This window comes from Chanos chanos, chromosome 6 (assembly GCF_902362185.1).
Source record: "Chanos chanos chromosome 6, fChaCha1.1, whole genome shotgun sequence".
Lineage (NCBI taxonomy): Eukaryota > Metazoa > Chordata > Actinopteri > Gonorynchiformes > Chanidae > Chanos > Chanos chanos.
This window is the reverse complement of record NC_044500.1, coordinates 26,261,793-26,286,552: the sequence shown is the minus strand read 5'-3', so window position 1 is coordinate 26,286,552 and position 24,760 is coordinate 26,261,793. Positions and strand designations below refer to the sequence as shown.

At 43.0% G+C, this 24,760-nt stretch overlaps 1 protein-coding gene across 1 annotated transcript; it reads left to right on the top strand.

Annotated features, from left to right (window-relative positions):
- Positions 1 to 1,506: 1,506 nt before the first annotated feature.
- Positions 1,507 to 23,319, top strand: LOC115815240 (V-set and transmembrane domain-containing protein 2-like protein). Its single transcript, XM_030778197.1, has 4 exons — positions 1,507 to 1,624; positions 20,751 to 20,920; positions 22,215 to 22,259; positions 22,705 to 23,319. The coding sequence occupies exons 1-4, from the start codon at positions 1,507 to 1,509 to the stop codon at positions 23,317 to 23,319; spliced, it is 948 nt and encodes a 315-aa protein (XP_030634057.1).
- The last annotated feature ends 1,441 nt before the right edge of the window (positions 23,320 to 24,760 follow it).

The following is a 24,760-nucleotide window of genomic DNA, read 5'->3' as shown; positions in this document are numbered from 1 at the left end:
GCCCATTGCTTTCGCAGTCATACCTCTGTGTCGCCGTATTGCTGGCAGTTCTATTTTTGTTATAGCGCGTGGCTCTGTAGCACTCGTGGGATTGTCAAGACGTGTCTAACTACAGAGAGAGAGAGAGAGAGAGAGAGAGAGAGAGAGCATCTCATCTTATCACCCATGACTGTGGTGCTATTACCTGTATGTTCTCCTGACTTTTTTTGTATTCTATCCTTCATCACCTCGTTCTGTTCTTGTTTCCGTGTGATATGGGAGTGTAAAATTGCATTTGCGAGACGAAGCTGCATCATTTGTGAGGGTGTGTGTGTATGTGTTTGTGTGTGCGCGCGGTTCTGTGTATGTGTGTGTGTGTAGCCCATGCGTGCGTTGGCGCGCGAGCTTCTGAATGTGGTGTGCATGTCGTTTGGTGTAGCTCGCTTTCTCTTTCCCTTCACTCTACGTGCGAGCCGCGTGACAAGGCATTATAGCACATCACTGAGGGAGATTTGAACAGAGAACCGTATGTGTCTCACCTACCGCTCAGTCTCTCACGTCAGCGGTGTTCCTCAGAGATCCGTATGTGTTTCTCCCGGAGCGCAGTCTCTTCCCTCAACCGTGCACCTCAGTAGTGAGAAGCCTGACGCCTGCGGAGATGGATTGAACAAAAGCATTGTCTGTCTTACACGTGCTGAAATCACAGTCTGTGACACCTGACCAATTATTTTAGTCCCTGAGCTGTTTTACACCACAAAAGGGCGAAACGGAATAATTTCACACTGATTAAAATTTAATTAAGAAGTCATCTTTCTGTAAGTCCCATATACGTCACGCCTTCCTCACTCTGCTTTTTTCGGTCATAATTATGAGGAATCAGAGAATACATTTAAATTGTTCTTTTTTATGCTGTCAGTGGGTCAGATATGCTAATAACTCACTGTAATTGATTGATACAGCTGTAAGAGAAGGTGCTTTGATTTCCTACAACGTTAATGTAGAATCCCTTTGTAACGTGTGTTTAAGAGCGCGGCCGCTTTGAAATTTCACATTACTGTACATCTACTCTCATGCATTTCCACAAAAGGGTTTTAAGGAGCCACAATTCCAGGTGCAGTAGAAGTTTAATGAATTAATTACAACCTTATATCCCTCCGCCTAATTGATTACACAGCAGAGCCAAATCACTGCTCCATTTCGCTTTTCTCCCTGCGCCACAAGGGCGATGCTCTGTGAGTCGTGCCTATTCAAGCGGCGCGGAGCAGAAGAGAAGAGACGGAGTGAGAGAGAGAGAGTGGGAGAGAGAGAGAGAGAGCGAGAGAAAGAGAGAGAACAAACTATTCCAGCCCTAGAAAAAGAGGAACTACTTCAGACATATCACATCAACGACACTTTTCTGACCCACTGACAATTCCATGCTCTTTAAAGAAGAGAACTGTCCAGAACTGCGTTGAATTTTTGACATTATTTTTTTTCCACCACATGAATAAGTAGCGCAGAACTCCTCGTGAAGAGCTATTAAAAGCAATGGGAGCATTTGGAGTGATACTAGGGATTTCACATTATGTGGGACTTTATATCCAACTAAGCGCCGCTTTCCAACCCGGAGCAAACATCGAGGTGGACAACCACATCTCTGGCAACGGTAAGGTATTTGCACCGCGAACGCGCAACAACATTGTTCTGTAACGATAAGCATCTTTGTGCGTTTGCGACGTTGATATGCATCTTACTTGATAGCGTCTGGGCGGGGTTGATGAATTCTGATACGGTGTCTAAGGTTGTTGACTGTAAATGACTGTATGATGACTGATATGACAGTGCGGTGCGCGTGAAACCACACCGTACTGGAACTATCATTCAACGCCTGTCGTATATTTTTGAAGCAGTTTCAAGTTGGCTTTTCAGAGTGGCTATTGTTGCAGTGTGTACTCGTAACGTCAAGCCTCCAGTTGCTTCTGAAATCCGCTTTGAGTAGATTTTTGTCTTTCGTATTGACTAAAATAGTCTGTTTTATTTGAGGGACCATGGAGTCATCAGTGACTACCTTTGTTAGTTTACCTGTAGCTGAACAACTGGGAGACAGAATGTCGCCTAATTAGCATACAGAATGAAACGTTATCCTTGTATTAATGTTCGCTGCCAATAATTTATAGGGATTTCATCTATCTGTAGTATATTTTGTCACAACTACACTGGCAGAAAGTAGCACTCGATCACTTCACTCTTACGAAGTCAGATTAAAATTTAATTTGCAATCTGATGATAGCCTTGGGTTGCCTATTGTTTATTTGTTTATTGTTAACGTGTATTAATCGTGATTATGCAGTGTTTTTGTATGTAACACTTAGGTATACACCAAATGGTCTCTTGTATCTTGTTCTTGTTGACTTTTTCTTTTTCTTCTTTGGGGGAAATTATGTGCACTTTCATAGGCCCACGACAAAATAAACCTGTCAACTTCCTCATGGGTTTGTCTGCAATGCTTGAAATGGATTTACCTAACAATACCATATGCTGTAGGATGATTTACCCCGTGTCTCTTGCTGTTTACATGCCATCTGAATCTTGCTTTAAAGTAGATTGTTCACACATATTTAGATTAGGTAAAACCTACCAGATTTACAGTGGTGTCGTTTTCATCTTTCTCTTCCCCTGTAACACTGAGAAGCACTTTGAGAAACAATTGCTATGGGCAGGTTGGTCATTGTGAGTACCCATATAGTTTATGTAAGAGTGTACGTCCAATTTAGCACCAGGAACAGTAGCGTAAAGGAAAATCGATGTGAATGTCCCTGAAGGAATGATCGATAGAGTGATGTTGAATGGTTTTATGGGCTGGCAGAGAAAATGTTCTTTCTCACCCTCCTTAACTCACCCCTTCTGCATCCAAAATAATGGTCGGCAGGTTGAACCTTCAGAATAAGATCTTGTAGACCTAGATGTCTGGTGGTGTTTTTTGTTTTTTTGTTTTTGTTTGTTTGTTTTTTTGTTTTTGGGTGGGGGGGGGGGGGGTGGCTATAATTTCGATGAACTGTGTGAAGTGAAAACATATTTGAGTGAAGACGTGTTTGTGTTTGGGAATCTTTTAGTGTGTGATTTTATTGAAGACTTGGCTGCTGATGAGGAAATATTTGTTTCTCTGCATTTGCAACACTAGTGCCTCAAAGACAAGCTCTTTGTTTACATTAGTGCGGCTCACATTTTATTCATTTCCAGAGGGAAAGAAGAAAGGAGTAATTGGGAGGCAGTACAGCTGACTAAACGAAACCCGTGGTTATTACTGTTTTATGGACAACACTACGATTTGACAAAGGGGAACAATAAAAATTTGATTGAATTCCAAGTATCAATAGAGATGCATGACCTGAATTTCTGTCTATTCTAACTCATAATGACAAACCAATTTCAGTTCCATCTTTTTTTCTCCTCCTGTCTTCCTTTCCTTTCCTTTCCTTTCCTTTCCTTTCCTTTCCTTTCCTTTCCCTCTGTTTTATTATATCGTTGTATCTTACAATAGCAAATGAGCAGTCATATATAGTCAAGGGGGAAAAACATGTTCTATACACTTTTGGTGTAACTATTAAACTGTTTACAGGGGTTTTTTGGACATATCTGTATTTTTTTTTTTTTTTCAAAAGATTGGCATCCTTCAGTTTGGTTCTGTCTACCACCATCATTTTCAAATTCAATCATGTGTGATAGATAAATCATTTCTTTCTCTCTTTTCACACACACTCTCTCTCTCTTTCTTTGTCTATCTCTCTCTCTGCCTCTATCTCTCTCTCTGTCTCTGTCATGCTCCTTAACATGTTAGATTCTTGCTTGATCAATATAAGTGCGGCAGCTGTAAATTAGCAGCAGATTGATTGACTATCTCGGATATGTTAAAAAAAATCAGTTAGCGTGTCTAGTACCCCGCTGGGACTCAATTAAACCAGGGGTTTAAGCACTGCACTCACTTTCAAGCATGTCACTCCCACTCCCATGCAGCTCAGGGTAAAAATTTAATAATTAGAAGGAGAAACTCATTTAGATTCACGGCTGTCGGGTTTTTTTTTTCGGTCAGTCTTTATTTCTTCTGGATTAACTTGTTTTCAATGGCATACAAAGCTTATTTTCTTTCTTTTTTTTCTTTTCTTTTTTTTTTTGAAGGAAGCATTCTTGTGTAGCCATCAGCATGGTTTCTTTTGAGGTTGTGTAATCCTTAGGGGTGATTTTTCTTCCTTTTCTCTTTCTTTCTTTTTTTCCCTGTCTCTTCTTCACTTTCTCTCACACTGTTGGGTCAGAGAGCAGAGGTTTGATAAATGGCCTTGGCAGCAATGAGCAGTGTCGTCATGTAGAACAGAATACAGGACCAGCATTAGCTCCAGAGACTGGCTCCTGTGAATGCCTCTGTGAGTCAGCCCAGCTTTGCCACCTTTCCAGAACTAGAGAGTGGCCTCCTCTAGGGCTTTGGCACCAGGACTGATCCCCTACCCCCGTCCGTCCCTGCTTAGTCAGCATGGAGGTCTCGCATCAGCAACCCTTCACCTTGAGGGTTAGGTCGAGGTGAGCAGAGCCAAGGCGAGGAGACTGCTGTCATGTGAACGAAAATTCCTGTGAGATTCCTATCTTCTCCTTTACCTTTTACCTGTCAATCATTCAACATCCAAATGCCCCACAGCCTTGTGTCTGCTTCCACAGGTGCAGAGATAGAGGGAATTACTCATACTGTCTTTTGAAGAAAAACATTTTTTTTGTTTGTTTTGGTGGATGCAAGAACTATGGAGCAAACACAAATGAGTATCCAGCGTCTGGCTCTACTGCTCAGCTGTAATTCTGTGAGTTTTCAGTGTTCTTGCGACGACGTTAAAATAGCTGACGGCCTTGGCCCCCGGGGAATGAGTGTCCATTCCAGCCTCCTCCTCAGGTCATGAACGAGTCTGTGAAGCTGCTTTTAGAGACGTCTGGACAGGCTGCTCTTCTTTATTTAGACCTACACTCTGTTTAAGAGAAGGCATATGTAGACATAAACAGATAGAACTGCACTCTGTTTAAGAGAAGGCATATGTAGACATAAACAGATAGAACTGCAGTCTGTTTAAGAGAAGGCACATGTGGACGTAAACAGATAGAACTGCAGTCTGTTTAAGAGAAGGCACATGTAGACGTAAACAGATAGAACTGCAGTCTGTTTAAGAGAAGGCACATGTAGACATAAACAGATAGAACTGCAGTCTGTTTAAGAGAAGGCACATGTGGACGTAAACAGATAGAACTGCAGTCTGTTTAAGAGAAGGCACATGTAGACGTAAACAGATAGAACTGCAGTCTGTTTAAGAGAAGGCACATGTAGACATAAACAGATAGAACTGCAGTATTTTTGAGAGGGGGCCTATGTAACCATAAATAGATATGACTACAGTATGTTGGAGAGAAAGCATATATGGATATATTTAAGGCTTAAATAATATGTATACAGTGCTGTTACTGACTTTGGTTAATTAGTCTAATGACCGTGGACTAAAGTGAGCTCGTGAATATTAATTAGCACTGGAACCCTGTGAGAGCTGATTCTCTTTTCTCCAGACTGTCTCTCTCATCTCTCTCTCTCTCTCTCTCTGTCTCTCTCTCTCTCTGTCTCTCTCTCTCTCTCTCTCTCTCAGCAGGAGAAAAACAGACGGTCAGGGATGTACAGCCTCATTAGGGTAACAAAGACCAGGAGAGGGAGAGAAAACACAAGTTGTGTGGCATGTGTGTGTGTGTGTGTGTGTGTCTGTGTGTGTGCGCGCATGCTCACACACACGTGTATATGTGAGAGAGAGAGAGGGAGAGAGAGAGGATGAGAGGGAGAGGTCAGGAGAGAGGAGAGGTTCGAAAAGAATAAATTTGCCTCTCTCTCAATGGGGGGTATAGCTGTACCTTGCTTATAACAATTAATTACTAGATCACAGAAAGTAAGGCATGACCAACAGGAAATGACGAGTAAGACACAGATATGGACACATAGTCAGAGGATATGACACAAATCCAGACGGAATCAAAAAAGTGATACACAGGCAGAGACAACTGTGCATTGCCACCAAAATAAGAAGTAAAAAGAATATTTCTACTAGTAACCAAGTTCACTTCTACCAGTTTCCAGACTAAATCAGTGAGCTGCAGCTCGCTCTCTCTGTTCACTGACACAGTTTCCTGTTCACTGTGAATGACAGACAGAGACCAGAGGAAGCGTTCTGGTGGATGTCACCTGTGAGGCTGTTTAAAGAAGACATCTGCTGATTCAGTTACGCCACACAGTGCACGAGCAGCATAGTGGTGAATTTCCATTACAAATGCAAACTTCAGTGAAGCCACTCTGAATTCTTAGCTAGCTTAGATTTTTTTAATGATGTGTGTTTATTCTCCCCAGTATTACTGGATTTTATGAAGCTTTGTTACTCACACAGTCATGAAAAGGCAGGAACATCATAGCGGAAACTTTTGAAGACAGTTTCCATGACACATGCAGATTATTTATTAATATACATGCTTGTCCAAAAACAATACCTTCAGCTTCAGTTCATTACGCTGGTTGAGGTAAACAAACACATAAACAAAGGGTCAAAAGCAGTAAAAAAAAAAAACCCTGTGTACCTTAGAGCCAACAGGAGTTATCTTCATTACTGACTCTTATGAAACTACAGGTACTAACTGAGCATGCTCAAAGGCACTGTGTGACATGCAGACTGCTGACAGCCAATGAGCTCACTGCAATTGGAACAATACAAAGGCATCAGTAGAAAACAATCATGGTAGTTACCCTCAGCAAACATAATAATTCCAGCTTCAAATTCAAACACACTCAAAAAACCAAACAAACAGACAAACAGGTTTACAGAATAATATAATTAATTACACAGTAAATCAGAACTATACGAAGTGAAGGGATCCTGGACAGGAGAGGACCACTGAAGACTCCTGGACATTAGAGGATCACTGAAGACTCCTGGACAGGAGAGGATCACTGAAGACTCCTGGACAGGAGACGATCACTGAAGACTCCTGGACATTAGAGGATCACTGAAGACTCCTGGACAGGAGAGGACCACTGAAGACTCCTGGACATTAGAGGATCACTGAAGACTCCTGGACAGGAGAGGATCACTGAAGACTCCTGGACAGGAGAGGATCACTGAAGACTCCTGGACAGGAGAGGATCACTGAAGAGTCCTGGACAAGAGAGGACCACTGAAGACTCCTGGACAGGGGAGGACCATTGAAGACTCCTGGACAGGAGAGGATCACTGAAGACTCCTGGACAGGAGAGGATCACTGAAGACTCCTGGACAGGAGAGGATCACTGAAGACTCCTGGACAGGAGAGGATCACTGAGGGGAATTTTGTCATTTTGAGGAGAATTTTGTCATTTCATCGCACGTAGTGTATCATTATCTGAACACCCTAACCATTAGTGCACGCTGTTGGAAAGGAGCCAGGAGTCCCTTCATGAAGCTGTATACTCCAGACGCCACATCCAGTCTAGTATAATGAAGCTTCTCAGTAATACCATTCAACAGTCACTCTGCTCTGTTCTCAGAAATGTGATCTGCATTTCAATGAAGACAACATTGTTTTAATCAGATTTGATTCATCAGCGTCCCCCTCTTTTCTCCATTCGCCAAACCATACCCCATGGGCTAGCACAGAGCTGGTGAGAGGAAATCAAGGACGTGAATGACGCCTGGCCCATAGAGGTGTTAAAGATGTTTTATTTGAAGTCTGAACATCTTGTCCAATGTTGAACAAAGAAAATCTGTGAAAGCAACGGAGCACGCGCGCATGTATCTGTGTGTGTATGTGTGTGTGTGTGTGTGTCTAAAATGTATTTGAGGACTAAAAAGTTCACTTAAAGACAATTTTTTTAGATCAGTAGAACCAACTAACACAGTTCCGCCAGTGTGCACATCCCTGCCGCCGCCCCCTCTGGCACACAAACACACACACACACACACACACACACAGCATGTTAGATGTGACTGTGGTCCCCAGGGTTATCTGAGATTCAGTCCTGAAGCGTTGCAGTGCTCCCTGCAGCAGCTGCTCTCCTCATTCAGTCCTACTCTTATTGTATTAGTCAGTGCACTGCCTCCAATTCACTCTGACAACCTGAGTGTGAGTCCTTATTTCCCATAGGACAGCCTCAGCTCCAGCTCTGATGCTTAATATACACCTACTTACACACACACACACACACACACACACACGCATACCCACAAACACAGAGACACACACTCATGCCTGCACACGCACACGCACACACACACGACAAGACAAGACTTTTCTCTTTGAGAATTTCTCTGTAAGTCAGGCACTCTTTACTTTACTTATGTGAATTAGTTGTAGGTAATGTATAATAATAATAATGATAATAACAATAAGAATTCAATATAATAAGTGTATATAATATATATCACATATATAGGTATATTGTATAGTAACAGTTGTCATTAGTACCGGTGAAAAGTAAGGTCTAATTAGCCATTATGATAAAAATCTATTGTTTGGCTGCTCTGATAAGCCTTTCACTTTAAAACCTTTCACTGAAGCATCTGGATTTATACCATTGTTGTTATTGTTATTACACATATATAAAGTATGTGTTGTGCTGTAATAACAATAGGAAGTCTAGCTCCATAAGAAATGACACTGTGGACTGTATAGGAGATAGTGAGAAGAGTTTTACAGGATAAGAGATGAGTACTTTAGAGATCACTAAACCTCTCTGGTTTATTTGATTCAAAATTGAACCTCCCTACATTTTCCCCTGTGGTTTCCTTATATTGTCTGTACTGGATGACTTCTAGTTTCATCTCCCTCTCTCTCTCACACACACACACACACACACACAGTTAGAGACAGAGAGATGGGGGGAGACGGTGAGGGAGAGAGCAGGAGAAAGAGACATCTACCGACATGCATCTAGGTGACAGAAGTAGGGTTTGTTGAGACATAGCTCTTTGTAAAATTGCAGTCACAGCTTATCTTAATTGTGCTGCAGCAAAAGGCAAAACCCCTGAGAGAGGGAGAGAGGGGCAGGGAGGGTTAGAGGCTGGGAAGTCTAAATTTATTCTTCTCATTTGTAGCTGGACTTGCCTGAGGTTCAGGCTGGTCTCAAGAGAGAGTGCGTATTTGCTTATTTATTTATTTATTTATTCATTTATTTGCTCATGTTTCTCTGCCTCTTTCATTTTTAATGTGGATTCTGGCAGGAGCACATACCTAACCCATGACTGTTTTCCCCATCACCAGCCAGAAGACAGGGTGGAACAACCACACACACTCACACACACACACGTGCACATATACATACAAATACACACACACACGCATAGAGACACACACAAGCATATGCTTACATAATCATGCACACACAAACACACACACACACACATGCGCACACAAACAGAATTTTTTTTTTTAGAAATTCATGTTTGTATATTCCACCCTACTCTCAGTCTACCCAGTCTGTTGTTTTAGATGTTCTGAACAAAGGAAACCTCCACTTCAAACCGCATTATGACATTTGAAGTTACATCATATCTTTACATTACATCAGATCTTTTTTAAATCTGACACTTTCCTGGATCTTTCCCACATGGTCACACCCTCACTGTCAACTCCCTGAGGATCCACCTATCAGTGTTCATCTTTGCCTGATTAGTCTTAATTAAATCATCGAACTAATCAGCAATCAGCCAATCAGCACTCACATACATCTTTTCCACTGCCGCGGTGCCAGTGCCAGTGCCTAATCGAGCACCGGGGCCGCACTTTTCCACTGACAAAATACTGGTGCCGGTGCCGAAAAGCTGGCACCAGCACGGCACCACAGAATTGCTGGTCCTAAAAGTTGGAACTGCTGATGTCAGAGGCTATGCAAATAAAAACCACGCGAGAACCAATCAGTTCAGCGTTTGATGTGTTTGCTACGTGACGTTCTCTAGAGAGGCGGGAGTTACAAAAAAAGTCTTACCAAGATAGCGGTAGGCTAAAGGATATATGTAGCGCAAAAATATGTATATGATTAAAAGACGTATGGGCAATCATTTGTGTCTACATCAACACGGGCTGTTGTTTACATTTTACATGAACGTAGTCGGACCCAGAGTGGTAGAAAAAACACTCACTCTCTCGGCTCTGGCTGGTGCAAATAGACCACTGCAGACCGTCATTTGAACACTCTTTTAAACTTTTGAGCTAGGTGACAGGCTTACTATTTTCATGAATTTCGCCCCAGAGCGAAAAGTTTTTGGGCAAAATTCGTGAGGTGTTTCGCTGTGTGGAAGCCTAGCATAAAAGTAAAAGCAAGCAGATGCATTCTGTCCGACATCATTTTTTCCCCACGGAATTTACCCAAACTTTCGCTACGTAGCGGTCAGTTCCCAAACCTGTGGAAATGTGGGCCGGTTCTCAAAAGGCACCAAGGCAGCACTGGCTCCGCACCGGCACCAGCACCGGCACCAGCACCGTCCTAGTGGAAAAGCGCTAGCAGTTACCTCCGTGCTCATTGTCTCTGTCTGTTTAAACAGTTGGTTTTTCTCTTCTCTTTGAAAGTTTTCTCATGTCCTTTGAGTCCGTGAGCCATGTTACACCTGTACCGGTTTGTATCTCTTGTGTTTTTACCCTTACTTATTTTACTTTGATTTTGTCTAGCCCACGATACCACTGCTTCCCCTAGTTGCTTTGATACTTTGCCTGTTTCTGCATGACGTCTTGGATTTTCTCTCTGTGCTCTGTTTGCCGGTGTCCGAGCCCAGCTTGTGTGACCTGTGTTTGTCTGAATAAACCTGTCCTCTGCACATGTATCCAGCTCCATGGTCAGTCCATGACACACATACTTTTTCACTCACAAATGGGCCTCTGAACTTAGGGAAACATGTTTTTCATGGCTCTTGCATGTTTGTAAGCCCCATAGTTAAAAAAAAAAACAAACAAACTTCAAAGTGAAGCTGGGAGGAAAAAGAGACAGAGAAAGAGGGAGAAGGACAGAGGACTGAGAGAGAGAGAGAGAGAGACAGAGAGAGAGGGAGAAAGTCCAGTCTGGCTGTCATCTCATGTTTCTTTCCATTCTTTAAGCAGTGGGTTGCAGGGAGAGGCAGTAGGGCCTGTCTTAGGTGTGTTGACGCACGACTCTCTCAAGGTTATTACATTGATTTGTGGTGGGGCTGATTTGATTTAAGCACCAGGCCTCCTCTTTTCCGGGTCATTCTGCAGGAGAAGTGTCAGAGTTTGACAAAGGCACAATGCGCCGCGGGACACGCCCTGTTTTGTCAGACGGCCGTGTTTCATAAACAGAGTGCAGGAGGGTGCACAGAGGCCTGAGCGGTAAAGCAGTTTGACACGTCTCCGATCGATAGAGACAAACAAGGAGAGAAGGGTAGGAGAGGAAGAGAGAGCAAGAGAGGAACAGGGAAAGAGTGTGTGTGAGCGTGTGTGTGTGTGTGTGTGAGTGAGTGTCACTCTGTGTGTACAGTGTTTACCTTGACTGAACATGATTTCTTGGGGGTAATGATTTTCTTTAGAGAACAGTGTGTATGTGTGCGTGTGCGTGTGTGTGTGCATGTGTGCATGCATTTCTGTGTGTGAGTCTGTTAGCTTGCTTGAGTGATGACACTGACAAACATTAATCAGTAACACTGTGAAATAACTGCCCTTAAAGCTATGCTGAGTAGCTCTTCCTAACACACAGTCTGAACGAGTGTTAATACTGGTCACAGAACCAGAGTGAGGAGTCCCCCGACTTTGTTTAATTTTGGAAAACGTCTTGAGGTTAATGAACCCTTCCCCAACCCTCTTCCGCTGTTCCCCTTTTCCACCCATTTGTCTTTTTGATAAGTCGAGAAGTCAGCTGATGGGTGAAGTCATTTCACAGCATTTTAATTTGATTTGATTGGTTACTGTCTTTATGATATATTTATTTGAGTTTTACTGTAGAGCAGAAGATGGATGGGAAGACTTGGTGAACTGAAGACTGAAAAAAAGACGGGAACAGCTAAGGACAATTTTTTTCATCAGAATAGTTTTTGTAAGGAAGAGAACTGGACATGACAAATAAGTTTGACCCAAAGCAAACAATTATTGAGGAGACATGGGTGAAAAAATGACAAATGAAAAAAAGGATTATGAAGTAGCACTAAGCATGACTTATTAATTCTTTTCTTTTTTTTTAATTTCTTCCCTCTTCTTTTGTTTATTTAAAAGACAGAGAAGACCAGATCTCCTCCAAACCTGCCCTCACTTATCACCAAAAAGGACAAAAAGTGAGAGCTGTTGTCATTTTTTTTTCTGTTTTGTTTTCTGTTTTTACTTCTATCCACCTCTTATAGTGCCACTTATCAGTGTGATTACGTATGTAATGCAGACACTGAACTGCATATGCGCACATGTGTGACGCACTGCAAACTCCACAGCATCTGTTGACAGTTACGAAGTGACTGGGATTCACTGTCTTTCCTGTGCTGAGCACAGAGACAGACACAGATGGAATTGTCCTGCTGCCCAGGAATGCTTTACTCTTCATTCTTTTACACTGGTGGCAGTGGAGTTAAACCAGTCCAGTTCTCTCCATCCCATACCATTTCATCAGCATTCTTTTATTCATGTGAGGTTTCTGTTCAAAGTGACTTGTAATTATTACTCACCAGGTCAGACGTCACACACGCCTTATCTTTGGCTGCAGCATCTTCCTGAGGACTTTGAACTCTGGTTTATCAGTAAACTTTTCTTTTTTTACCTCTACACCATTACTGTCCTCCCACCCTCAGTCTAATGTATGCCCATAGAGAAGGGTCAGGGGTCAAACTGCACTTTTGACTAGAGGTTGACTGATACAACGGTTTTGCCGATATATCAGCCACTATCGGCCCCTTTTGACACTTGTCGGTCCATATCAGTTTCAGCCTCCTCATGTCGGTTTTGCCGAAATTACAGTTTAGTTCTCTTGAACTGGGATTATTGAAGTGTTATGTGATGTCTGAAAACTTTATCAGAGCTCATCAGCACGAGCATTTCAGCCACATTTGCGACTAAAAACAAATGTGTGCGAACTGTAAAATGTATTTAGGAGCATGTGTGCAAATAAAAAGGATTAGAAAATTCAGCCCAAGCAGCCTCTGGTTTTTCTCAACAAAAAAGTTGATAACACATCTTGGACTGTATCAAATGCCATTTTTTGCCAATCGAATTTTAGCCAACTGTTTACGAACGAAGCTTCGAATGTCTGTGACATGACGTCATCGCTTTGGCCTGTCGTTTCTGGAAACTCTACTTTCCACTCAATAATATGAATAAAGAGATGGTGAACATGAGAAACTGCAAGTCACGCTTTTTTCTTTTATGCTCTTTAATAGACATTATTCATATAATTTGATCCAGAGTTTGCTGTCTTTGCGGTGTCGATGGATGGCATTCCTTCCATAGCTGAGGATGCACCTAAACCTTCACAAACAGTACAGTGATTATCTGCGCAGTAGGCTAAACCAAACTTAGGTGTAACTAATGATATTGTAGACCTTAATTTAAGAAGACAGCCATTTTACGAATTCAGAAATAAACTTACACTTTTCAGATGGTTTTCCAAATTTGTTGCTGAGTGATGATACACAAGTTTTATCTTGAATATCTGGCACTCCACATTTTATCATCATCAGTAAGCTTGAAATGTTTCCAAACCAGGGATTTTTTTGGACTGAGAATCGCGAACGAACGTTATTTCTAGCTTATGTGCAATTTTATGACGCCTTGATGAAGAGCAACACAAGGCCTCCGTTACTGAAATTCAAAAAGTGTAAACGTGTTCATTGGCAAAATTGTTTATTTTAAATGATAATAAAAAGTAGGCTGATTTAACATATACATTTCTTGTATTACAGTAGCAATAACCTTAAAATTGCAGCTGAGAACCCATCCTAATAATCGAATGCTTCATTTCACAATCGAATGCCAATTCAATGAATGAAGCTTCGAGGCTTTGAATTTTTCAGTTCTGTACCGCACAACCCTAAACACAACAATGATGATGACGCGGTCACTGTGCTGAACCAGTGTTGTCCATTGAAAATAATCATGTGATCCACTCATCAGCACAAAGGGCCCTCTAGACACCACTTTTTCTGGACCGCTGGCTGAGCTCATAGCGGGCCAGACGACCTGCCTACAAAAGGTGCTGCAGCAGTGATATCCTTTGTGTCTAAATGGACTGAACAGACTTTTTTTGGCATTTAGAACTAAGAACTACTTTATTATAGAGGTGCTCATACTGTTCATACCATTTATACTGTTTATACAGGTTATAGCAGTTTAAAGTATACTTAGTTACATAATTAATAAATAAATACAGAAATAGTTAAATAGCAGAAATAGTTAAAAACCTAGAATACCTTTTGTATTCAAATAAATCATTTTGGTTGTAAATGTCTCATCGTATCCTTTTATTAAGTGAAAAAATACATTTGATAAATTTTCATTGTGCCCCTACGGTTCTTTATGAACACCTAAATTTTTCAACTTAGGATCACATGTGTCAAGCCCTGTTTCTTAGTTTAAACAGTGGGGTTTTTTTCAGTTTAGGTTTTTTCCACATTACGTAAACGTCACAGCCTGCACCTCCATTTTGGACTTTTAGTTTGACATGTCTTTGTGCGCCTGTTCTGTGTCTGTCTCCGCCCCTCACCTGTTCCTGTTTGTCTCATTATTAACCTCGTTCCCCCCTTGTTAATTTTATCCAATCATGTTTGCCCCGTTTAATTTTCCTCTTGTATTTTAGCCCTTGTGTTTCCCCTGTCCGTTGTCTATCGTTGTTTGTGTTTTGTGCACACTGTTATGCTGCATCTTTTTGTTATCGGTTTTTGTTCCAGTTTGTACTTATATTTTGATCTTCATTTTAAGTAAGGTCCTCTGTTTTGTCACCTTCATCATCGTGTCTTGCACTTGGGTCCTGCACCGCCCACCAGCGTGACAGTAAACACATTTTTCCTACTTTTAAGTTTGTAAAAGAATAATTATTTACTCAATAAAGCAATATTAGATCTGTATATTGCCCGTTTGTTTCTCAAAAGTTATTTGCAAACAAATTCATTATGATTTCCTTGATGTAGTTTTGTTATTGCAACTGCCAAATATGGTAAATGAACATTGGCCAGATGCCAGTTATCGGGCATCCTAAGCCATTACATATCGATATCAGTATTGGCCCTAAAATGCATATCGGTCGACCCCTACCCTTGACATCAGAGGAGTGGATAAGAGACTTATAGCCAACCTCATGGTGAGACCAGGGACTGTTCTGAGATCAGTGATAGAGTCAAATAGTGAAATGCAGTTGAGTCTTGGAGTGTGTAAAGCAATATTAACTGTATTACTGTTAATGGGGTCTCTTAGGTCCAAGCCAATGCAGGGCTTCCAGTTTACACACCCACACACACACTCACAAAGAAAGAGAGAGAGAGAGAGAGAGAGAGAGGGAGGGAGAGAGAAAGAGACAGGGAGCTGGAGTGCTTGAAAAGAAGCACTTGCGTTCAGAGTGGGAATTTTCTTTTCCACTGAGGGATTGCAGCATCTCCTCTGCAGGCAATTCTTCAGGTCACCACCCACCACACTACAGCATGGATTTCATCTCTAATCAGTCTTTCTTTTGCCTCGCTTCCTCTTCTCTCCTTCCCCCGCCCCACCCTCCATCTCTCCCTCTATTCACCACAGTCTTTTTCGGGTTTTTTTCCCTTTTTTTTTAACTTCCTTTGATCTCCAAATGGATGTTAGAGGGAATATTTGGACAGATATTAACTTGTGTTTATACCCCTGTGTCGTGACTTATACAAATCCCTCTGGAGGAGAAGAATCGTCTCACAGTGTATGTGTGTGTGTGTGTGTGTGTGTGTGTGTCTGTGAGCCTTTGTGTATGTGTTTACATTAAGGTAATTTACTTTATGGTCCTAGGTGAGATGAGTGTCAGTCAGACAGCTACTGCAAAGCCATTCATGTTTAACTGTAACTTAAGTCTCTGGGACTAGAATCTAACTGTAACTAGAATCTCTGGTTCTGGGACCTGGATCCCTAAGCCCTGCAGGAAACTCCGACAGTGCCACAGTACCATCCACGCTCTGTAAAATCACCGTCACTTTGCATACGAGGATAAATCTGACTGTGAGCATCAGACGTGGTTTTTTTTTTTTTTCTTTCATGAATCATTGGCAGGCAGTGTGATAGTACAGGCTTAGAGAAAGTGAATTCCCACAGAGTGGAGGAAGCAGAGACGGACAGACGTGGGTGGAAATTGGCTGGGGCTGGCACATTATGAGTGCACCCAGTACCCAAAACACAGAGTAACACAGCCCCGTTTCCTCTCGCCCTCTGTGGGGAAAGCGTCGAGTCCCTGCGGGGCGGGAGGGCTTAGATGAGACACACCATGGTACTGCCAAAGAGGAAGAGTACTAATGGAGGAGGAAAGGGGTTGGGAATTGGGTATTAGCTATTCTGGAAGATGACTTCACTTTGGTTTTGAAGGGTGATTTCACCTCTGCTGCTGCTCTGTGCCAACTGTGCTATCTTTTTAAGTGTCTTTTTTGTCAGTTGTAAATTTTTCTTCTTTTTTTTTTGAGGGGGTGTGTGGGGGGGGTTCTCTTGAGCAGTGTAGAGGAACATGAGTATGTTGTTCAGTGTGTTTTTTACATTTTTAAGAAAATGTTTGTAGTTGTGTCAAATATGTGATGGGTCAGTGAGGGGCAGGAGGAATATGTGCTGTGTTTTTTTGTTTTGTTTTGTTTTGTTTTGTTTTTATTTTTTCATTTACAATTTTACAATTTACAGTTTTGTTATTTGGCAGACGCTTTTAGCCAAAGCGACTTACAATCAGTGCATCAGTCGGATTTCTAGTATCTCATAAGCAGAGATCACAATAAGACTGAGCGTCAATTTGCCCCTTTCGTATTGCGCACCTGGAATACTTTGACAAACACAGATACAAGACAAGCTTTTTTTTTTTTTTTAAGGAAAGGGAGGTTAGGCAGTGGGGGACGGGTGGGTTCTAAAGAGGTGGGTTTTCAGTTTCCTGCAGAAGATGGTAAGAGATTCCGCAGTCCTAACTGCATGGGGGAGGTCGTTCCACCACCTCAGGGCAATGGCGGAGAAGAGGTGTGGTCGGGAGGAGCGGCTGCCGGGTTCCCAAAGTGAGGGGACCATCAGTTGTCCAGAGATCGTAGAGCTTAGGGTCCTAGTAGGGGTATACGGAGTTATAAGGGACTGAAGGTATGATGGGGCGGAGCCTCTTGTGGCCTGGTAGGCCAGCACCAGTGTCTTGAACTGGATGCGGGCAGCTACTGGAAGCCAGTGGAGTGCAGTAAGCAGTGGAGTGACATGAGAGTGCTTAGGGAGGTTGAATACCAGGCGTGCAGCAGTGTTCTGCACGAGCTGGAGCGGCCTGATGGCGCAGGCCGGCAAGCCAGCCAGTAGAACGTTGCAGTAGTCCAGGCGGGAGATGACAAGCGCTTGGACCAGGAGCTGGGTCGCCTGTTGTGTGAGGAATGGGCGGATTCTCCTGATATTGTATAGGGAGAATCTGCAGGATCGAGTGACTGCCGCGATGTGACTGGAGTAGGTCAGCTGGTTGTCGAGGGTTACGCCAAGGTTTTTGGCTGCTGTGGTGGGGAACACCACAGATCCCTCGATGGTGATTGCAATGTCGATCGCTGGGGAGTTCTTAGCGGGAAAAAACAGGAGCTCCGTTTTCTCCAGGCTGAGTTTGAGGTGGTTAGCGGACATCCGGGAGGCAATGTCAGCTAAGCAGGCTGCGATACGAGGTTGAACCTGAGAGTCGGGGGGGGGGGGGGGGGGGGAGAAGAACAGCTGTGTGTCATCAGCGTAGCAGTGGTAAGAGAGACCATGGGCGGAGATAACTTGACCGAGTGTTGTCAAAACAGAGAATTACGTTCATAAGTGATCCATTTGATTGAGCCCTGTCCCTCTTCCCTCTCTTCTTTCTTTTCCTTTCTGTCTCTCTGCTTTCTTTCCCTTTCTGTCTCTCTGCTTTCTTTCCCTTTCTGTCTCTCTGCTGTCTTTTCCTTGCTGTCTCTCTGCTGTCTTTTCCTTGCTGTATGTCTAATTCAGTTTCTCCTCACTGTACGCCCCCACCCACTCTCTCACTCTCATCTCTCCATATCAAGTTGTTTTTCTTCATTTTTTCCTCCACCATTCATTGTGAAAATGGTATAATTAGCCACTTTCCAACAGTCTGTTCTTGTCATCTGTGTATCATGATCCTCTGCCCCCCCTCCCCCTCTCTCTCTCTCTCTCTCTCTCTCTCTCTGTCTCTCTCTCTCTGTCTCCCTCTCTCTCTCTTTCTGTGTCTCTCATACATTTGGATAATTTCAATTCTCATTGACTTCTACGGGCAGATCTCTTTTTGCTTCAGGCTCACATGTCCGGTCTCTGAGACTGAATGGCTTCGGTGCTTTGAATGGGATGTGTACAGAATGTCAGGTTCCAGCCACTCAGCCAGTCTAATGTTTGACAGGAAAAATAACCTTATGTAATTATGTGCAATGTTGTTTGCATTCTGGTTTTTTTTCCTTCTCTTTTTCTTTGCCTTTGAGTGCAGTTTTCTCCATATTGATTTCAAGACTGTTGCTTTAAAAAAAAATCTAATTTATTCATTTATGGACTGCTCAGCACACAATGGTGGTTCTAAGTGCTTAAAACCAGATGGAGGTTTGAGAAACAAAGGGACTGATGTATGGAGAGAGTGATTGTCATTGGCTGGACTGCTCACTGATCCAAAGGTTTGGATTTTACACGATAATGACAGCGTGCTGTGTGCCATGGGGCTTTTCGGCAGAATTCAGATGAAAACTCACTGTAACGACGCCTCGGAGAAGACAACTTTTCATTAGCAAACACGGCTTATCTTTCAGGGCAAGTGTGATACAGCGGCAGCCATGTGTGTTAAAAAGCCACAGGATTAGAAATTGAAACAAGGCCATAATCGCAAATTCACTCAAATGTTCTGCTCTCAACCACTGTCTTTCTCATGTGACTGCTAATGTACCACCTGTTACTGGGCTGTGTGTGTGCATGCACGTGTGTGTGGGTGTGCATGCGCACGTGTGTGTGTGTGTGTGTGTGTGTGTGTGTGTGTGTGCGCGTGTGTGCGTGCGTGTGTGCATATGTGTGTGTGTGTTTATATGTGTGTGTTTATATGTGTGTGTGTGTGCGCGCACATATGTGTGTGTATGTGTTCATGTATGTGTTTGTATATGTGTGTGTGTGTGTGTGTAAGTAAAATCAATACGGAGGCAAAACAGAGAGTGTCATGGCTAAAGGGCCATAATCCCAGAGAGCAGGGGGTCGGACACACAGGAGTGACGGGCCTGTGTTAGCACACGACCTTGGACCGCCCTCTCTGCTTCCTCTTAAATATGACACACATTCATTATTTATGACACTTACTGGGGCTCAAACGGCACAATCCTGTCGATCTTCATCAGCATTGATATCGTGGTGAACCCTGTCTGTCTGAGCTTAAATCACAAACACAACTCTGCATAATGGAGAGTATGGCATGTCAAAGATTGCAATGCGGTTTTTGCATTTCTCCTGTACACCTGTGACAGCTAAATACTATGTCTCACAGCTGTTCTCTAACAAGGAGCCCAGCAGCAGAGAGAGAGAGAGACAAAGAGAGAGAGCGAGACAGAGAGACTGAGGAATATGAGAAAGAGAGAAAATTTGAGAGGAAGAGAGTGAGAGAGAAAGGGGAATATGGGAGAGAGAGACAGAGAGAGAGAAACATGAGAGAGAAAGAGAAGGAGGAATGAGAGAGAGGCTTAACGGTTAATTGTAAAAGCATGTTAAAGAGAGATCAGCTGGAGTGGATTTGTGTAGCGTTTAACACTAGCTTACAGTGGGATGGAGGGCAGTGATGGCTTCATCAGTAGAGAAGGAGATGTCGGTGGAGCGGTATACAATCTGTGCCCACACACATACACACACACACACACACACACACACACACAGAGCAGAGTCAGCAAGTCCTCCAGGCTTGCGGGGGATGGCGGCACAAGGCGTTCGTCTTAGCAGCAGTCAGGACAGGACACACCTTGAATTAGCTCTTCGCTCTAACACAACACTCCACATCACATCTCAGTAGACCTCTCGTCATTTAAGAGCCCGTAGTCTCTCTTCCCCAGCACAGGAATCACTGCAATCAGCGGCTTCTCTTCCCACACCATCCCTCTTCTAGTTCAGAGTGCCGCTCTCAAGGTTTGTAGTGACTTGAGCATCAGAGTCTGGCCCTCAGTTACATCACTGTTGGTTTAGACAGGCCTCTTCGCTTTCCAGGACGACAGCAAACTTCAAATCTCTCATTTCCCAAACAGCTTCAGACATCAACTGTGACAGATATATGTGTTTGTTTGGGGGTTTTTGTTTTTGTTTTTGTTTTTTGGTTGTTGTTTTTTTTGGTCGAGGATGGCTGGTAGCTTTTGATCAAAAGAAAGAAGTGTTTGTTGTCATTATATGTCAGTCCTGTCTGATCCTATGAATTGTATTGGGGGTTCACTTTTTGGTCAGGAGCGGCGCAGTCGCACTGCTGAGAGAAAAGATTAATCACTGTCTCACAAAATGATCAGATAAAACAAGCAAGTATCACTGACATGACTGACATCTTCCCACATCAGTATGACTCATCTGTTATTGTCTGCAAAACTGCTAAAGATCAAATTCAATAGTTCTCCTCTCTCTCTTTCTCTCTCTCTCAGCTCTGTTCACCGAGGTACCCCATGACATAGTAACACAGAGTGGGCAGGATGTTGAGATGGCCTGCTCCTTCAGGGGGGCCGGCTCTCCCTCCGTCTCCTTGGAGATCCAGTGGTGGTACATCCGTAACCACAGGGAGTGGGCGGAGAAACCTGCCTGGACAACCAACCAGGTAAAAGACTGGTTACTGAAGTAATTTGCATTGCTTCAGTGTATGGAATTTAAATGATGCTTTGTGGGAGCTTTGTGTCAGTTAATATGGAAATGCAACATTAAGTGTGGGCCTGAGACTCAAGCGAGAAATCAGAGTGTCTCTCCTCTAGTGCAGATCAGCAGGCAGTTTGTGTGTGTGAGTGAGTGTGTGTGTGCAGGATCCTGTTGTGTCCTTGGCATCAGTTTTACTCTGCTAAAACTGGAAAAGATTACAAAAAAAATAAAGTAAAAGAATTTAAATGGTTTTCAAAACCTTGTCACATTTGAATCAGCATCTTGGAATTTTAAACATTATTTTTCCATTTGAAGATACTGTCCGTTATTCTATGTTCTATAAATACCCCTAATTTAACTCTGGCACCGATACCGCACGGTTCTACCTCACGACCCCTGATACATAAACCAGATAGCCATCAGAGCACAGAGAATGTAGCCCTCCAGTGAAAGAGAGCATCAGGAGAAAGACAGAGAGTCAGTGAGTTACTTGGATACACATTGAGATAGGGTAAACAAAGGCAGAGCATTTTTATCCGCCCCCCCCTCTGGCTTTGCCTTGTCAGACGTATTATTACAGCTGCTCTCCACATTGGCTTTTGGTAATGACTGATCAGTGAACACAGCGTTGCAGTGCACAGGCAGGTTTCTCTCCACGCTGGAAACCCATCAGCCAGAGCCCTGCTGAGGCAACACAATGTGGAGTAATTGGTGGAGAAAAGAAGATAGAGAGTGAGAGTGGGAAAGAGAGAGAGAGTGAGGGAGGGAGGGAGGAATATGAGACATTAAGAGAGAGAGGGCGATAGAAAGGGAGAGAGAGAGCAAGAGAGGGAGGAATATGAGACATTAAGGAGGGGGGGTGAGACACAGAAAAAGAGCGAGAGAGAAGGAGAGAGAGGGAGATTTGAACATTTGAATTATTCAGTGTTTTTTTTGGGGGGGGGGGCGTAAGTGGGGGGGTAAGTGTCTTGATGGCAGTGTTCTGGTTAGCTGTTATCTCCTGAGAACTGTGGTATTCTCAGAAGTGTGTCGTATATACATCTAATAACAATGTATCCGTGTGTTTGTGTGATGGCTTTGCCGCTTATTAAGTAGAATACGTACTTCGTGATTTTTTTAATGATTTGAATATTTCAGTTTTAGAAATGAAAATCCTGATGAATAAAAATGAAAGGTGGCTATAACAGTGTCAGCACCAGCTCTTCTATCAGCCTTAATTTCACTTTGACCTTTTTCTCTTTCTCTCCTATTGGATTTAGGTGGTTCCAGGAGAGGAAAGGACAAAAGATGCCACAAAAATAAGTGTGAGTTTCAGTTTTAAAAAACAAAACAAAGTCAAATTACTGTCTTCTCATAAACTTGTGCAATGTGACAGAGGACTTAAAAATAAAGACATTTGCCTTCATACTTGCAAGATTTTGGAGAGACCTGCTGTAATGAGACACGAATAAAATTTTTTATCCATGAGTTCTGTCTTGGTTCTTCCCATGGTTTCCTCCTCCTTCTCGCTTAATTTTAGAGAGCTTCTCCTTGCCACTGTCATCTTGGGCTTGTTCACTGGGGGGTTTAGGCACTGATCTCTGTACAGCTGCTTTGAGAGAATTTTTAAGTGCAAAAAATGCTATACAAATAAATTTGATGTTGAACTTGAATTTCCATCGGATGAACGCTATAGGTATTTCCATCACTGGCACTGCTCCTCACTTGTTTCTTTTTTTTTTTTTTTTTTACATTCATGTTTGTGTCCAGGTCGTGAAGGTCGCCGGCAGTAACATCTCTCATAAGCTGCGTCTATCCAGTGTGAAGCCTTCTGACGAGGGGACCTACGAGTGTAGAGTTATCGACTTCAGTGACAGCCACGCCCAGCACCACAGGGTCCATGCCTTCCTGCAGGTACAGCCTCCTGGTGAAGGGATCGCCCACCTGAGCCAGGATGCACAACTGCACAAGGGGGACCATCAACAGCTGCATGAGGGGGACCAGCTCCATAAAGCAGACCAGAAGCTGGGTCGTGGGAACCATCAGCTCCATAATGAAGATCATCAGCTTAGTGAAGGTGATCGACTTAATTATGGGGAACAGAATCAGCATCGCGGGGACCATCACCTGCACAGAGGAGACTACCAGAAGATCCATCAGGGGGAACAGAATCCTGAGGGAAACCAAAAGCTGTATGAGGAGGACCACCATCAGCTGCATGAGGGGGACCACCATCAGCTACACGAGGGGGACCATCAGCTTCACAAGCAGACAGAGGAGCACAAGAAACGGCCAGCACACATCCACCAATCAGAGGACAAAGACCTCAAGAGACTCCCCACAGAGAAACACACTGACTGCACTGCTAATGACTGTGTTCTCTAGAGCTCTGGAGGAGAAGGAGAGGAGAGGAGAGGAGAGGGTAGAGGAAGAGAGCAGAGGAAAGGAGAAAAAATAGAGTAGAACAATTGTGACATGGTGGAGAGAGAGAAAAGGAAAGGGAAAGAGAAGGAGTGTGGGAGTGAGAGAGAGAGAGAGAGAGAGAGAGATAAGAGAGAGAGAGAGAGAGAGAAAGAGAGAGAGAGAGGTGGAGATTAAAGTGAGAGTGCATGTTCAAACTATCTTCTGAAGAATACTCATCATTTCCTGTTTGGAGATCATTTCCTGGAGATTTGGACATGCATTGAGAATGTCTGATGTATTATTTTATTAATGAGTATGTACATTTATTTACTCTTTTGTGGTTTTTGCTCCAGTATGCCTCTATTTTCAGCTTTATTTATGATATTTATTGAAGTCAGTCCATAATTTTGTGCTTCAGACAGAAGAAGTCATTTTAGCATTGTGTTTTGCTGTAGTTCTTTAATTCCTCTTAGCGTGTGTATGTGTTTGTGTGTTTGTGTGTGTGTGTGCGTGTGTGCGTGTGCATTTGCATATGTGTGTGCAGTCATGTGTGCGTGCATGCATGTATATTTGCCTGCGCGCGCATGTGTGTGTGTGTGTGTGTCGGTGTGTGTCAGTGTGTGTGCGTGTGTGCATGCGTGTGTGTTTGTGTGTGTGCGTGCATGCATGTGTTCACGTGTGTGTGTGTGTGTGTGTTGGTATGTGTCAGTGTGTGTGTGTGTGTGTGCGCGTGTGTAAAACTATTTACAATAACATTATGTAAGCGAGTGGCACTGTATGCTTCGTGTGAACTATGACAGAATTTCCAAGCAGACTTTTGCATTTAGTTTTGACAAAAACAGCTGCTGTATTTGAGTGTTAGCTGCTTTCTTACTATTGTATAACCCACACATTTATCACGCTCCGTCTTTCTCTTCATTTAACCTTGTTATGCATTGATGTTTTGTATGAAATTGGTGTAAAAAAAAGAAAAATTATGTAACTTTCTACACGGCCCTCTTGTGTGTTGAGCAGGTAGGAACGGTTATACCTTCTCTAAATTAAAAGTCATATATAGACACTTAAGAGTGGGGTGATGTGTATGTTTTATATTTTCCTGAATGTTTACGTGTGTGTGTGGGGGGGGGGGGGGGGGTGCGTGTGTGTGTGCCTGTGCGTGCATGTTTGTGTGTGTATGTGTGTGAGAGAGAGAGAGAGAGAGAGAGATAGCGCTTAAGGTTTTATTTGTGTATCATAATTGTTTATGTGAATGGCTGTGGATCATAAGAATTTAAGGTAAAACGGAAGTTTTTATATACTCATGCCTTTTTGACCATACTGCCCTCTCAACCTCTTCGAAAATCAGTTTGTTAATACTGCCCCCTACAGTAAAGCTGTAGTAATACAGTCTGTAATAGGACTGAAGCTACCTGACCAATAACCA